The 16,404-nt window shown below is 54.5% G+C and overlaps 1 protein-coding gene and 1 long non-coding RNA gene across 6 annotated transcripts in view; one reads left to right on the top strand and one right to left on the bottom strand.

The window, feature by feature from the left end:
- Positions 1–1,033: 1,033 nt before the first annotated feature.
- LOC117195693 (uncharacterized) lies at positions 1,034–2,881 on the bottom strand. Its single transcript, XR_004475461.2, has 2 exons — positions 2,465–2,881; positions 1,034–1,271 (listed from the first exon to the last, which is right to left on the bottom strand). It is a non-coding gene; the product is annotated as an uncharacterized LOC117195693 (long non-coding RNA).
- A 3-nt stretch (positions 2,882–2,884) lies between these two features.
- TINCR (TINCR ubiquitin domain containing) overlaps positions 2,885–16,404 on the top strand; it is a 56,171-nt gene continuing 42,651 nt past the window's right edge. For 2 of the 5 annotated variants that reach the window (XM_049707635.1, XM_049707634.1), the window contains exons 1-2: positions 2,885–3,348; positions 5,792–5,904. In XM_049707635.1, the coding sequence (XP_049563592.1) occupies positions 3,089–3,348; positions 5,792–5,795 (264 nt within the window). In that variant the 5' untranslated portion in view covers positions 2,885–3,088 and the 3' untranslated portion in view covers positions 5,796–5,904. Of the gene's footprint in view, positions 3,415–5,791; positions 5,905–6,475; positions 13,623–16,404 lie in introns of those variants that run through there. The other 3 variants (XM_049707633.1, XM_049707631.1, XM_049707632.1) reach the window with 3 other exon arrangements.

Raw genomic sequence — 16,404 nt, 5'->3', positions numbered from 1 at the left:
TCCCTTTCATATGCTTGGAAGACATTTGTATTTCCTTTTCAGAAACTGTTCATGTCCTTTGCCTCTTTTTCTATTGAATTGTTGGCCCTTATTGATACCTGGAAGATTTTTACATATTAAGGAAATCAGTCTTTTGTCTATCATGTCTTGGAAAAGTTTTCCTTTGTTGATTGACCTTCTAGTATTTGTGTGTGTGTGTGTATAGGAATTTTACATTTGTATGTAGTCAGTTATTAATCTTTTTAAAAATATTTATTTATTTATTTATTTATTTTTGGCTGCGTTGGGTCTTCGTTGCTGTGCGCGGGCTTTCTCTGGTTGCGGCGAGCGGGGGCTACTCTTCATTGCGGTGCACAGGCTTCTCATTGTGGTGGCTTCTCTTGTTCCGGAGCACGGGCTCTAGGCGCACGGGCTTCAGTAGTTGTGGCACACGGGCTCAGTAGTTGTGGTGCATGGGCTTTGTTGCTCCGCATCATGTGGGATCTTCCTGGACCAGGGCTCAAACCCGTGTCCCCTGCATTGGCAGGCGGATTCTTAACCACTGCGCCACCAGCGATGTCCTGTGGTCAGTTATTAATCTTTTTTAAAAAATTTATTTATTTTATTTATTTATTTTTGGCTGTGTTGGGTCTTTGTTGCTGCGCGTGGGCTTTCTCTAGTTGTGGTGAGCGGGGGCTACTCTTTGTTGTGGTGTGCGGGCTTCTCATTGCCATGGCTTCTCTTGTTGCAGAGCACGGGCTCTAGGCGCACGGGCTTCAGTAGTTGTGGCTCGCAAGCTCTAGAGCTCAGGCTTAGTAGTTGTGGCGCATGGGCTTAGTTGCTCCACGGCATGTGGGATCTTCCCGGACCAGGGCTCGAACCTGTGTCCTCTGCATTGGCAGGTGGATTCTTAACTACTGCGCCACCAGGGAAGTCCTGTAGTCAGTTATTAATCTTTTAAATCATTAAAGGTGTCATGTCATGCTTCAACACACTGGGATTATTATTATTTTTAACTTGCACATTTTCTTCTAGTAGTTTAATAGTTTCTCTGTCTCTCTCTCTTTTTTTTTTTTTTGCTTGGTTGGTGGGTGATCCATCTGAAATTAATTTTGCTCTTAGCTACCTTTAAAATCTCCATCTGAAATCTGATGGTTGTCTAAAAAGCTGTGTAGTAAGTGGACAAGAGCATGATGACTGAAACCAGGTGGCTAGGCTTCAAATCCTGGCTCTGCCATTTTTCACTGTGTATCCTCAGGGAAGTCACTCTCTCTGAGCCTCACATTACTCATCTGTAAAATGGGAGATAATAGTGTCATGTGAGAATTAAAGGAAGCTTTTATTATTATTTTTTTAAATCATGTACCTAGAAGGCCATCTGGCACTTAGCCCATGTTTTTTTTTTCTGCTTGCTATTTTTGTTTTTATTTGCTTTTCAATTGCACTTGACTCTCAGCGTAGCCAATTAGCCAGCGACTATGCTTCAGGAACATTTCTAGGTGCTTATGTGCAGTAATTTACTCTCATAACAACCCCATTGGACAGATGGTAATATCGAGGCCCAGGGAGGTTAAGTTCCTTCCTGAGGAACTTCCAAGGGTCAGGGTTGGCATTAGAGCCCTTGATTTGCCCACTGCCCTGTTCTGGCCTCAGCCTCCCTCCCCCACTCTTGGCCACTCCTGGAGGAGGAGTTCCCACTGGGCTCCATCGTAACTAGCTTCTAAGTACAGACTAAATCTCTGAGGTCAAGTCAACATTCTGGATACCCAGAACTGGTCAGTCCTGTCCTGGTAGGTATGGCTGTGGAGAGGGGTAGGCAGCAGTCAAGGAAGGCTTTCAGGAAGAGGGTCCTTAGATAAGTAAGACTGGAGAGGCTGGCGGGGCCTGAGAAAGGGGTTGCAAGGGGGAGGGGAGGACAGCATGGAAGCCTCCCCTGACTGTCACTGACCACAAGCCTTGACTCTTGCTTCTCCCCACTAGGCACACAGTGAACTATATAGTTGTTGATCATGGGCAGTTGGTGGGAGTGTTGAACTTCTACTCAACTGTCAAAGCCCCAGGGCTCCAATGCCTACTCATCTGGAAAGCCATCTCCCCACTACTGGCCTTTCCCAGCCTGGGGTCTCTCCTACTACTCAAACCCTGACCACATAGGACTGGGAGTGTCTGTGTCCAGCTCTGTGTCCTTCACCCTCAACTGGGTGACCGTTGAGGGCAGGGCCCTAGGTTGGGATTTCTCTGGTGCCCAGCATCGCCCAGCCCAGCCCGGACACAGAATAAGTACTGGTTGAATAAGTCTTGAAGGAAATAAGGGAGTAAATGAGAGTCAAATATGTGAGTGACGAATACAAACCACAGGCACTTCCTTCCAGGGCTCCCACCTCCCTTGGGATAAAAGGCCAGGTCCTCCCTGTGGCCCACAAGGTCCTACATGACCTGCCCCATCCCCTCCCTGACCCCCCCCCCCTGTCTCCCCCTCACTCACTCTGCTCCAGCCACACAGGCCTCCTCGCTGTTCCTCCAACAGGCAGGCTCTGTCCTGCCCCAGGACCTTTGCACAGGCTGTTCCCATCTCAGCCTGCAGTAAGTACTCTTGATCATGACTCTTTGCGTGGTTGGCTCATTCCTCCTTCAGATCTCCATTCAAATGCCACCTCCACAGAGAGGCCTCCCTTGACCTTGATCCCTAAAATAGCCGGCCAGTCTCGAGCTCTCTTCCTCTTCTGGTCCCTCCCTGGCACTTCCCACGATCGGATGCACTGTGCATTTACATATTTATCTTTATGATGCGGCTCCTTTTCGTGCGTTTTGTCCCGGGTCACCCGGGGCGCCACCATCCGCCTGGCTCGCAGTAGGCACTTAATACAGGTCGACGTAAACTAAGGGGCGTCTGCGGGTGGGGGCTAGGGGCCCGCAGATCCACCCGCCGCGCCCCGCCCTCGTGGGGCCTCCAGTCTGCGAGCTGGGCGTGCCCGGGCAGGCTGGGCGCGGGCGCGGGCGCGGGCGCGGCGGGAGCGGGCGGCCGGGCCGGTTGGGCGGGTGCGGAGGGCGCGCGGGGCCCGGGCCGGGTCCGCGGGCCCGGGCCGGGTCCGAGTGTCCGGCGGGGACCATGGAGGGGCTGCGGCGGGGCCTGTCGCGCTGGAAGCGCTACCACATCCAGGTGCACCTAGCGGACGAGGCGCTGCTGCTGCCGCTCACGGTGCGGCCGCGGGACACGCTCAGCGACCTGCGCGCCCAGCTCGTGGGCCAGGGCGTGAGCTCCTGGAAGCGCACCTTCTACTACAACGCGCGGCGGCTGGACGACCACCAGACAGTGCGCGACGTGCGCCTGCAGGACGGCTCGGTGCTGCTGCTCGTCAGCGACCCCAGGTGGCCGGGGGAGGGGACTGGGGGGCGACCTGGGTCGGGGGCCCTGTCTGGGGTCCCCGGTGAGGGGTGAGTCAAGGCTGGGGGGAGACGGCGGGGCACAGGATGGCCTGGCTGGCGTCCCCGGTGGGGTGGGAGGTGGGTCAGGATGGGCGGGGCCTGGGGGGCACAGGAGTGCCTGGCTGGCGTCCCCGGTGGATTGGGAAGTGGGTCAGGGACGGGGTGGGGGGGGGGGAGGCCAGGAGGGCCTAGCTGGGGTCAGGGTGGAGTGCGTGGGATGGTTGCGGAAGGGTGGACTGGGGATCCTTCTCGTCCTTGTGGACTCCTTGGAGAGCGCCCGGCACTGAGAAAGGCCAGGAGCCTGGCTCGATTCCCCCTGCAGGCTTTCTTCTTTTCTCTCGCTCTGTCTGCCTCTCTCCAGCCTGCCGGTCTTTCTCACGATCTCTCTTTGTCTCCTGTCTCTCCCTCTCTCTGTGACACTGTCCCGGTTTATTTCCTTTCCTTCTTTCTGTCTCTGTCTCTATCTCTCTGTCTCTCTGCGTCTCTGCCCATTTCTGTCTCTGCTGTTTTTCTCTCTGTGTGTGTCTCTCTTCCTTTTCTGTCCATCCATCTCCCCCACTACCTCTGCCTTCCCCACAATCCCATCCTGACCCTTGCTGTCCACACTCTGACCTGGCCGTCTGGGGTTTCCAAAGAGGTCCCCTGGCCAAGATGACCCGAGAGGCGTGGGTCTCCCAACCCAAGGAGGGGTCTGCAGAGAAGGGCAGCTGGGCTGCGGGAACAGCACATGTGGAGCCCTGGGGCAGCTTTGGGAAATGGTGGAGGCTGGCGCTTGGCGAGATTGGCAGTGGATGGAGGCGCTGGGCCGGGGAGGGACTGGAGCTGTCTGTGTAACACTGGAGTTTATGGGGGTCATGCTCGCTGGGCCCCTAGAGGCTTGGTCCACCAAGTCTGGGTGACATTTTGAGAGTAGGAGCCTTAGATGCCAGTCCTGGAGGCTCAAGATGTGGTGGGAGGGCCTGCCTCTCCAGGCCCTCTCGAGGGAGGGTCTCACTTGGGGCTGGGAGAGGGTGTTCCTGGCAGTGGCCAAAGTCTAGCAGCTGGACGATCCACAGACGTCTACACAGTCAATATTCAATATACAGTACGCATTTATTGGGTGCCTACTGTGTGCCGGGTCATGTGCTGGGCGGCACTGGAACCCAGCAGGGACCCAGACAGACCAGGCCTGCCCTCACGGAGCCCACAGTCCAGTGGAAGAGACAGACAAGGAACCAAATAAACATATGTTTGAATGTCAGGTTGTAATAAGTGCTATGGAAAGATGCAGGGAGGTTGAGCGTGATGGAGGTGTTGCTACCCTATCAACAGTGGCCAGGGGAGGTCTGTCGGAGAAGGTGACATTTCACAGTACAATGTGAAGGAGCTGATTAAACAAAGAGAACAAGAGTGGGCAGGAGGGTATTCCAGGAAGAGGAAACAAAATGTGCAAAGGCCCTGGGGCAGAACCATGCCTGGTGTGTTGGAGGAACAGCCAGGAGGCCTGTGTTTCTGGAGCAGAGTGAGCGAGGGGGAGAGAGGGAGGAGAGGAGGGCAGGGAGGGGACGGGGAAGGTCGTGCAGGGCCTTGTGGGCCATGGGGAAGACTTGGGCTTTTACCCTCAGGGAGGTGAGAGCCCTGGAGGGCTGTGGGCAGAGGAGGGGCAGGACCTGCCTCAGGTGCTCACAGGTGCCCTCTGGCTGATACAGGGAAGACAGACTGTGGAGGGGGCGGGGAGGGCTAGGGGTGGGGATCGGGGGACCAGGGTGGAGGTCTAGTGATGGTGAGTGATGGTGGAGGCTGAACTAGGATAGAGTCAGCTCACTGTTCCTCCTACTCTCTAGGCATGGTCCTACCTCAGGGCCTTTGCACTGCTGTTCCTTCCTCCTGCAATGCTTTCCACTTCCCTTCCTCAGCTCCTTCAGGCTTTTGTTCAGATCCTACCTCCTCAGTGTAATCTTCCCTGACCACCTGTTTAAAATGGCATCCCACCAACACCGTACCCTAACCTGCTTTACCTTTCTCTATACTTCCTTGATTATTTTTACTAATATTTTACTAATTTTTTTTGCCCCATCTCCCCCACTAGACTGTAAGCTCTGTGAGGGCATTGTTGTCCATCCTATTCACTGCTGTTTCCCCAGTTCAGTGCCTGGCACATAGTAGGTGCTCAATAAATGTTCGTTGAATGTATGATCTCTGGAGGTGAAGAAGGGGATGCTCAGAACATTTTCCTGGAGCTCTAGTGTTTCCTGGAAGCAAGAGAGAGGTTCTCGTGGGTGGAGGCGAGTCTGGGCAGATGCAGCAATATGCATTGGCTGGACACCGAGCAGACCAGGAGGCTTTAAGTGCCAAGGTGAGGGCTGCACAGGCCTGCAACCTGTATCTTTCTGTCCCCCTCCTGCAGGTAATCTGTGTTGGAGGATGCGGAGCCATGACCGAGGGGACCAGAGGTGCTGGCTGAAGAAGCAGGCTGGGGGTGGTGGGGGACATCTCCCGGGAGCCTTGACCTCACTCTGGGTAAGTCACTCCAGTATTTGGGACACAGAAGGGACCTTAGAGATTGTGGAGACCACAGATGGGTAAACTGAGGCTCAGAGAGGAGAAGAGAGTCATCTCTGATGACCATCACCCTTCTCCACACCCATATGCTTCTGGCCCCTGGGGCAGGGTCACTGGCCTTACCTTCTCACCTTTGAACTAACACATGGGCCTGAGTAATGCTGCCCTGAATTGCTGTGTGCCCTTGGGCAAATTGCTTCTCCTCTCTGGGCTCTGTTACCCCCCTTCCTTAACAATCAAAGAGTGGGCTTTGGTTGGCAGGTTTGGTTTAATTGCACTCTTTGCCTGCAATTTCTGCGACTGCCACCAGGTGGCTTCAAGTGCCAAGCTCCCCACAGGCTAAGGGCTATCCCTGCCCCTCCTGGAGGGCACCAGAGCCATCTCAAAGGAGGAGCTGGCTGCAGGTGTTTCTGTCCATGGGGCTGTTAGGGAAAAGGGAAGAAGGAAAAGTGGCCAGAGAGCTGGTGTTTCATCCTGCGAGGGGGCCTGGATTGAAGTTGTCTTATCCCCTCCCTCCTGCTGTTCTAAGGTTCTGGGCTTCCAGCATAGATGGTGAAACACTGGCCTGCCCAGCTGCTGCCCACTGCCTGGGACATTCCTGATGGAGCCCCAGTCCCTGACACTGACCTAGGATGTTGCTACTCCGGGCCAGCCAGCCTTCCAGCTGTGCTGTGTGATCCTGAGGAGGTGGCTCCCACCTTGGGGCTTCAAGTGCCCAGTCTGCAGTAGGAACCACGTGCCATCTTGGGAGGCAGCTGGAGGAGGTCACATGAAGAAAAGCACAGAGGGGAGAGGAGCTTGGGGGGGCATCACCCCCACCTGCCTGGTACATTCTCTCTGCCACGCCTCTACCCAAGCTGTGCCCCCAGCCTGAAGCACCTTTCACACCCCTCTCTGCAGCTCCAGTCCACCCAGCATTCCAGCCTCCTCTAGGAAGTCTTCTCAGATTCCCTCCTCCCCAGCCAGTGAGCACCTTGTCCTCTTTTGGGCCCCCTCAAGCCTCCTCTACTGTGAACAGCTTTGGCTGGGGGCAGGGGGTGTGTGGCCAGACACTCATGACATCTCAAATGACTAAAGGTGGAGACTGGGGGGCCCCAGCCCTCTCCCAATGCTCCAGTGTCACACTGCGCCCCTCCCCCAAACCCAAACCCCTCCCCACGTTGCACCCGTGTCCACCCCCGTGGCGGTGTCCTTCCTGTTCAATCCCACTGCTTTGCCCCCTGCACGGGGTCTCCTGGTTGTGTCTGAAGGGCTCTGGTTAAGTGGGCAGGGATTTGGTGGGGGGCGGTGGCTGTGCCTGGCAGAGCACTGAGACATTGACGGTCATCATGGGGGTACTCCGGGCTATTCCAGGCAGTGTGTTGTAGGGATTCTGGGTATAAGACCCTCTGAGTAGGGAATTCCATGGCGGTCCAGAGGTTAGGACCCTGCACTTCCACTGCTGGGGTTCGATCCCTGGGGAACTAAGATTCCGCGTGGCGCAGCCAAAAAAAAAAAAGTAGAACGTTGGGACTCAGTTGGATCTCTGATCTGCGGCCGTGAGGCGTCGGGTCCACCGTGCAGACCCCCTCGGGTTGGGGGGATGCTGGCATGCGGGCCCTCGAGGGCCGCGTTCACGCTCTGGGTGCTGGCATCACAGGGCAGAGGCTCGGGAGCCTGGGAAGACATAATGTTTTAGTTAAGAGTCGTGTTGGCCGCAGGGCCCAGAGCAGGGACAGGTGGATAATAAATCGTGGCCGTGGGGAGAGTAGTGCTCAGATGTGCGTTTGTCCATCAGGGGATGGGGACGGCCCCAGGCCTACGGGGCTTTTCTCACGTCCCCCTCCGGGGCTGGCATCACTCCTCCTGGGGCCAGGCAGCCCACGCCCCTGCTCCTGCCTGGTTTTGGTCTCGGTGGGTCACGCACACACTGGGGGACCTGCCCCCAGGGCCCAGCAGGAAAGTGGGGCTTTTAATAGCCACCCCAGCTCCATTCCTCAGCTCCCACTACATGCCAGGGTTTGTGCCACATCCTTGTCTGGCCTCCACTTACTCTAGTCTGTGAAGTGTGAGGCTCAGTGGTGGTGGTGATGATTATGGCCCATTTTACAGATGGGGCATCCAAGGTCACCCTGCCCCCTCTAGTCTGCTGCCCTGGCAACCCTTGAACTGAGGGGTCCCCAGCCCATGAGCAGGTCCCTGATAGAGGAAGGGGGAGGGTTTCCCACATCTTGGCTGAGGTGAGGGTGGGAGAAAGCATTTTCAGGCCTTTTTGACATTTAACAAACAGTATGCAAATCACATGCAAATCGCATGCAAATCATCACCCATTTCTTAAGCCTCAACAGCTTTGGTGTGTTCTGAAATAATAATGTTGGACTTGTCCCTTGGTATTGGCTTGGAGGAGGGGTGCAAAGTTTTTCCCTTCCTCCCTTCCTTCCCCTTCCCTTCTGTTTTCTTTCCTTCCTCCCTCCCTTTCTTCCCTCCTCCCTTCCTTTCTTCCTGTTATCTCTTTGCTCCCTTCACATTGTTTTTTGGAGGCTTCCCAGTTCTAAGATGAATACAAACAGCAAAAGTGGCTTCCAGCATTCCCATTTTCCACATGGGGAAACTGAGGCACTGAGAGGCACAAGCCTGGACTGAGATACCAGAGACACATTGTGGAAGGCATCCGCCACCAAGTGTCATCATGGACCAAAGTGGACAGTACCTGTGACCCAAGGAGGAGAGATGACAGTGGCTGGACCAGGCCTAACAGGGCTTGGAGGAGCCAAGGGGAAGAGTCCTTGGGTTTCTTGGCCTAGAATGGCAGGCTGCCATGCTTGGATCTGGAGAAATCTGACACTGAGTGATCTTACTCCTCAAGTCCTTCTTTGTCTTGCTACTCCATCATCATGTTCTTTGAATTTGGGCCACAGCCTCTGCTCAGTTTGCATGCCCTACCTTTTCTGTTTGCAAACTCCTATTCATCCTTCCAAGCCCCAGCTCCAGTGCCCCCTTCTTCAATGCAGACATTTCTGATCCTCCAGAAGAGCTTCCACTTCCCTCTGGGCTTCTGTTACCCCAGATCTCTCTCTCTCTCTCTCTCTCTCTCTGGTCCAACCCTGACCCTTTTGGAGACAGCAGCATTACTGGCCAATCTGGCTTGTTTCCAGCACTTGTCTGATTATCACACACCTCCAGACTTTTGTATTCTCTGCGCAGAATGTCCTTTTGGGTCTTTTTCACCTGGAATAGTCCTACATTTTCAAGGTCCTGGCACTAATACCCCACCTCCATGTGGGCTCGACAGCTCTCTCCCAGTCGGCCTCTGGGTCCTGCAGCCTCCATCCCTTCATCCCTGACCCACAGAATGGGGAGGTCTGTGTGTCCTCCCAGTCTTAGGAGTTGCCTCTGGGGCTCCAGGATCACCTAGGCTGGGATTGCAGGGTGATCCTGTAGTACAGTACAAATTCAGTACAGAGGGACTGAATTTGAGTAGGTACGGAATAAAAGACTAAGTGTTTGGAAACAACGCCAAGTTCAAACTCTCTCACTTAGCCTTGGGCTTCACTCTCCATTGACAGTTCAGTCCTAAGCATATCCTTCGCCCTTCCCTCTCGTTCACCTCCAGAACTCTGCACAAGCCATTCCCTCTGCCAGGAATGCTTTTCCCTTGACTCCTATTCTGGGTGACCCCAAGCCAGGCCCCTCCCATCTCTGCGCTGTGAAAATGGGGGAAGTCCGGTCCCCCCAGGGCCTCTCAGGCTCCTGGCTCCACCCCAGAGCAAGTCCGGGCTGCAAGGAGTTTCGGGTGAGACCTGGCAGCCACCATCTCTCCCTGGGGCCCGTGGCGTCCCAGGGAGGGGCCACCTCCTGCCTTGGCTGCCCACTCACTTTGTGCTCCCAGAAGTTCGAGGGGAATTTTCCTGGGTGGTAAGTAAATCCAGGTGCTTCCCAGAGGAGGCATCTGTGGCTCAGCCAGAAACTGCCGGCACCTGGACTTTCTGCTTTAGTTCAGTTGTGCCCCCCTCTCTCTCTCTCTTTCTCTTTCTCTCTCTGTGTGACTCCAGGCCAGATTCTGGCATTCTCTAGCTCCGCCCATTCGTTCAACGGGCATTTATCGAGTGAGCTCTGTGTGCCCGGCCCTGGGCTGGCTGCTGGAGATACCAAGACAGACTTTGCTTCGGCTGCTGTAGACAGTGGGGCAGGTTGTTCACTGCACAAAAACATCCAGCTGGGCCTCAGGAAGGGAAATCTTTGCATAATTCACACAGAGTCTCCTATACAGGTTAGTGGTGGTCCTGACCTGACCCTGATGCCTCCCCCACCCCCCGTGTCTCCATCTGTCTCTGTGTCTCATTCAATCTCTTCTCTATGTATCTGCCCCCATTTGTCACTCTTTCTCTGTGTCTCTTGATCTCTGCTCTCCACTCTCTCTATCTGAGCCTCTCTGTCTGTCTCCATCTCTGTCTCTGTCTCCTTCCATGTCTCTGGCCGTTTATTTCTGTCTCTCTCTCTCCATACCCCTGTATCTGTCTCTCATATCCCCTCTCAAAAGGGACATCCTTTCCCCCTGATGCTCTGAGCATGACCTCTGGGTGTTTTCAAAAGTTGCTGGGAGGGCTTCCCTGGTGGCGCAGTGGTTGAGAGTCCGCCTGCCGATGCAGGGGACGCGGGTTCGTGCCCCGGTCCGGGAAGATCCCACGGGCCGCGGAGCAGCTGGGCCTGTGAGCCATGGCTGCTGAGCCTGCGCGTCCGGAGCCTGTGCTTTGCAACGGGAGAGGCCACAAGAGTGAGAGGCCCGTGTACCGCAAAAAAAAAAAAAAAAAAAAAAAGTTGCTGGGTCCATGCATTCTGTAATCACTGATGAAGCACCTCCAATTTTCAGGGCACTGAGGACAGCGTGGTGACTAGGACACCCAGCTGTTGGCCCTCATGGGGCTTGAGGTCCAGCAGAAGAGACAGAAGCTGCAGGGTGGGGGGCTGCTCCTAGGATCCTGGAAACCCCTCCTCTGGGCTCGGCCCACACTCTTCTGAATGACCTCGGGTGGTCCTTGTCCCTCTCTGGGCCTCAGTTTCCCCACCTACCCAAGGAGGGAGGTGTTTAAGGTGGCTGGGCCAGAAGCTGCTTGCAAGGCCTAGGCAGTTTGTTGGCAGAGAAATCCTGGCTTATCCCCACACCCAAATGGGTTTGAAAGAATCCTCCGAGGGGAAAACAGTTGTAAGAAAAAAGAAAACAAAAAATCAGAGTCGGGCTTCCCTGGTGGCGCAGTGGTTAAGAATCCGCCTGCCAATTCAGGGCACACGGGTTCGAGCCCTGGTCCGGGAAGATCCCACATGCTGCGGAGCAACTAAGCCCGTGCGCCACAACTACTGAGCCTGCACTCTGGAGCCCGCGTGCCACAACTACTGAAGCCTGCGCACCTAGAGCCCATGCTCCGCAACAAGAGAAGACACCGCAATGAGAAGCCCACACACCGCAACGAAGAGTAGCCCCCGCTCACCGCAATTAGAGAAAGCCCACGTGCAGCAACGAAGATCCAATGCAGCCAAAAAAAAAAAAAAATTGGAGTCGCCTGCCCAGGCTGCTGTCTGACTTACCTTGGGTGGAAGCAGCCTCACTGCCATCCCCCAGGTCATCAGAGAAACTTCCTGCCTCTTCCCCTGATGGCCCCTGGCTATCCACTGAAGGCTGCTGGCCTCACCATGATGGCTCTAGGCCTGGCACTGACTTCACACTTGTGCTCTGAGCTCCAGACCCACTTAACCCCTTGCCGGGCCCCAAGTGGGAGAAACTCTTTCCAGCCATAGGGCCTTTGCATGTGCTGTGTCTACATTTGGAGGACCCTCTCCCCACCCCTTATCTTTCATCCTCTGATTTGCAGGTTCAATGTCACTTCCTTGGGGAGGCTCTAAACAACCACGTTCCCTCTGTCTTTTTTTTTTTTTCGTTCCCTCCGTCTTGCATTCACACAGTATCCTGTTCTATTCCTTTGTAGCATTAATTATTTATATTATTATTCATTCAATGTATTATTTTCCCCACTAGCCTCTGGGCACCGTGAAGGCTGGGGTGAGGTCTGGTCTGATCACTGATGGATCGCACAGTATTTAATAACTCAGAGTAAGGGAGTGGGAGCCAGGGATTCCCTCCCTTCCCAGACTCCCTCAGGGTCCCCCGCCCCAGTTTCTGTCACCACTGTGTCCAGCTCCAGGTGGCCACGGGGCACAGAGCCTCGGAATTGGGATTCCAGGCACTCTGGCTCCTGCCGCTTTGATAAATGGGGGAAATTCAGAATTAATTATTGACTGCTGCGCCGAGCTGGCCTGATCTGGACAGATAAAGAGTGTCCTCACTGCCACGTCTGCCCAGCACTTCTCAGGAGTTTATTAGAGGTTGGGAGGCAGCTGGCTGAGGGGAGAAGCCCAGAAGGCACTGGAGCCAGATGGAGCTGAGTTCAAAGCCTGGCTCTGCTGGGCCACTTTGGAAGGCCACAGCCTTCCATGGATCTCATTGCCCGCGGGGGCAGGACGCGCAGGACCTTGTGGTCGGAGGGGAGGACTTGGGCTTTTACCGCGAGGGAGGTGGGAGCCCTGAAGGGCTGTGGGCAGAGGAGGGGCGGGGCCTGACTCAGACGCTCACGGGCGCTCTCTGGTGGCCGCTTCTTGGAGGGCAGGCTGTGGGGGGTGAGTTTGGGAGCCAGGGGACCAAGGGTAGAGGCAACTGCGCTGGTCCAGGTGAGTGATGATGGCGGAAGAGAGTTCCAGGCAGAGGGAACATCCAGTGCAAAGGCCCTGAGGCAGGGTCGTGCCTGGCGTGTTGGAGGAACAGTGAGGAGGCCCATGTGTCTGGAGCAGAGTGAGGGGGTGGGGAGAGGGAGGAGGGGAGGGCAGGGAGGGGATAGGGGCAGGTCGTGCAGGACCTTGTGGGGAGGACATGGGCTTTTCCTCCTAGACGGATGGAATGTGGTGGGTTTTTGCAAGAGCGAAAGCTCTGAGCGGAAGGCTGGTCGCACGGTCTCTGGATCCCAGACAGGCGATGACCCCACCCAGGAGTCAAGGATTTGAGTCATGCCTCCGCCTACCCTTAGCTGAGTGAACTGAGGCTAATGACTTGCCCTTCTGGGCCTCAGTTTCTCATCTGTAAAATCGGTGCAATAGTAGACCACTCTCTCACAGTGGTGAGCCTCACATGAGCTCAGGATGGGTAGGAGCTGCTGGCTCCATGCAACAGTCACGATTGGGATTAGGGTGAGGAGAGCAAGGCACTGGCCTTCGCACAAAAATTAGGGGGCTTGGAGGAAGGTGGTCAGAAGATACAAACTTCCGGTTATAAGAAAAATAAGTACCAGGGATGTAATGTACATGATGACTGCAGCTAACACTGCTGTAGAATATATAGGAAAGCTGTTAAGAGAGTAAAAGCTAGAACTTCCCTAGCAGTCTAGTGGTTAAGACTCCGTGCTTCCACTGAGGGGGCCCGGGTTCGATTCCTGGTCAGGGAACTAAGATCCCACAAGCTGTGCAACACGGTTGGAAAAAAAAAAGAGAGAGAGAGTAAATCCTAGAAGAGTTCTCATCACAAGGAGAAAAAATGTTTCCCCTTTATTCTTTTCTTTTTATTGTATCTATACGAGAAGATGGATGTGAGCTGAACCTATTGCAATAATCCTTTTACAGTATGTGTAAATCAAACCATCATGGCCTTAAATTTATGCATGGATGTACGTCAATTATTTCTCAGTAAAACTGGGGGAAAAAAAAACTTTGGAGGCACTGCCAAACTCAGTCATTCGGATAAATACTATTTTAATGCAACATTTGAAAAAACTCCCAATGAATGCAAAAACATCTGCAATGAACAAAGTATCTAAGTGTTAAATATTGACAGGCTGTGACCCCTGCACTGGCTCCACCCTCACCTCACCCTATTTCAGGCGCTGCTGCACCTGGGAGGCCATTCCTCCTGCCCAGCCTCCCCTCCCTGCAGTAAAGGCCTCTGATTAAACCTTCATTCCAGATAATTAAGCCCAGGGATCTGGGGGCCTAGCAGTGATGCAGGAGGGAGACCATGGCAGGGGTGGGCCAAGCTGGCCCTCCCCCCGGGGAGAGGGAAGGCCAGGAGGGAGATCACTGAGTGGCTGGAGCAGAAGACTGAACTTAATTAGCCCCTCAGGATTAATTACTAGGCCCAGGAACAGGCTGAGAAATCTATTACCCGAGTGGCTCCCAGCTCCAGGCTTCCCTCATTCTCTCCATCATTTTTCTCTAAACCTCCTCCTCATGCTTTTCCAAGAAAATATATTTATTAAAAAAATGCAACTTTATATCCTACCATGAAAACCCAGATACATATTTTCTGCGCAGAGTAGATGGTATATAAATTTGGGGAGCTATACAATGAAGTAACTATATAACTGTTAAAAAATGATCTACGCGGTTCTGTTTGGAACCATGGCAACAGCTGTGAGCAATGAGTATGTGCTGAGCGTTTACGCACTCTTCTTAGCTCATCTTCTCACAACATCTCTGGGGGGGTGCAAGCTATCAGCACCCCCATTTTGCAAGAGCTTTCTGACACTAGGATCTGTGCTCTGGGACCCCACAGAACAACCCAGAGTGGGTTCTGACTTGAGATCTTGTCCTGCAAAGCCCCGACAGGCTCTTCTGTGAGCCACTTTGGGTTCCAGTTGAGCCCAGATCTTGTTACTTTTTGCTTTCTGCCTCCAAACATTTACCTTGGCTTTTTTTTTTTTACCCTCCCACCAGAAACGCCCCTCCTTCATGCCCCTCCTTCGTATGTGTGAATCCGCCTCAGTTTTCAAAACTCAGGGGCACATGTCTGCAGGAGGTTTTCTTTGTGAACCCCTAAATTGAGGCTTCACCCACCCATCCCACCACAGGCTCCCCCACAGTCTCCTCCCCAGCCTGATTGCTCGGGCTGGAAGGTCTCTGTGTCTCCCAGCTTGGGGGCATCTCCAGTACTGGCTCTTTGGATCCTGCATAGCCCAGCTCGGGTAGGATATCAGTCACGGGAGGACACTCATGGGCTCTTTGGTTTCTCCTCTCACCTCCAAGCACTAGTATTATCCTCCCATTTTACAGGGGAGGAAACTGAGGCTGGGAGAGAGCCAGTGACCTGAGTCACACAGCAGAGAGGGGACAAACTCCAATGCTCTGTCATGAACTGCTTCCTGTGTCCACTGCCCCACACTGTGCAGATGGGAAACTGAGTCACCAAGGGGCGAACTGGCCTTGCCGAGGTCATATGGCTGGTCCTGGCGGTGGAGCTGGGGATGGGCCCCTCATCAAAATGGAAGATGAATCTGGATGGAAGGTGGGAAGGGCCAGATCATGGCAGGGCTGGTGGGGGAACCCATTCTGGGGTATTCCGTGGGGCCCCAGAGCACTGATCCTAGTGTCAGAAAGCTCTTGCAAAATGGGGGTGCTGATAGCTCACCCCCCCCAGAGCTATTGTGAGGAGAAGATGAGCTAAGAAGAGTATGTAAACACTCAGTACGTACTCAGTGCTCACAGCTGTTGCCATGGCCCAGACAAAAGTGGGCAGGCTGGAATGAGTGGATGGGGGGCGAGGGGCACAGAGATGGGGCACAGTGGGACTTCCCTGGCGGTCTAGTGGTTAAGATTCTGCACTTCCACTGCAGGGAGCATAGGTTCGATCCCTGGTCAGGGAACTAAGATCCGGCATGCCATGCGGTGAGGAAAAAAAAAAAAAAGAGAGAGAGAGATGGGGCACAGTGGGGTAGAGGGAGGGTGTGTCCTCAGACTGGGGACACCGAGGCTCCTACCCCTTCTGCCTTGTCCCCATCACCCACCTCCCTCTCCTGCTGCAGAAATACTTAAAGGAGCCCATGTCTTTTTGGCTGGCCTTTGGGGACATTTCACCATTTCCTGGGGTCCAGGGTCTAAGGAATTAATTTAACCGGTGCAAGGCTGAGGCTAGGAGAGGCGAACCCCAAAGTGAGAGCCTGACACCCATTCCCCTACCCCAAGGCGTCCCCTGGCTACCATAGGTCCATTACGCAGATGGGAAGACTGGGGTCCAGAGAGGAAGGCGGGGCCTGAGGTCTCTCGACCTCATAAGGCTCACATCCAGGTGAGTCTCCTCCCCTCCTTCCAGAGCTCTCTCCTGGGCAGCTTTTCATGCTCATGAAGACGTGAGTGGTTGATAGAAGTCTTAATGGTGGAAACTCAGGTGTGTTAACAGGAAACTGGAGTAATGACTCCCAGGAAGGCACAATGCCAGGCGGCAGCTTTAATGATCCAGGCCTGACAGCTTCACCCCTTCAGCTGGGTCTCCTGAGCCTCCAGCCTTCTTGAGACCCAAGGGCCACTGCGGCCCTCAGTCTGGTGAGCACTCAGGACACACTCGTGGGCACACACACACACCTGCGGCTGACACCGCACACCCCGTGGACCACAGCCGGTGCTTGTGGGTGGTATGTGTCTCCCCCACCCCCCAGCTTCACACAGCAG

Source organism: Orcinus orca, chromosome 3 (assembly GCF_937001465.1).
Source record: "Orcinus orca chromosome 3, mOrcOrc1.1, whole genome shotgun sequence".
Taxonomy (NCBI): Eukaryota; Metazoa; Chordata; class Mammalia; order Artiodactyla; family Delphinidae; genus Orcinus; species Orcinus orca.
Note: the sequence above shows the minus strand (reverse complement) of the source record. Positions and strands in the feature narration are given on the sequence as shown.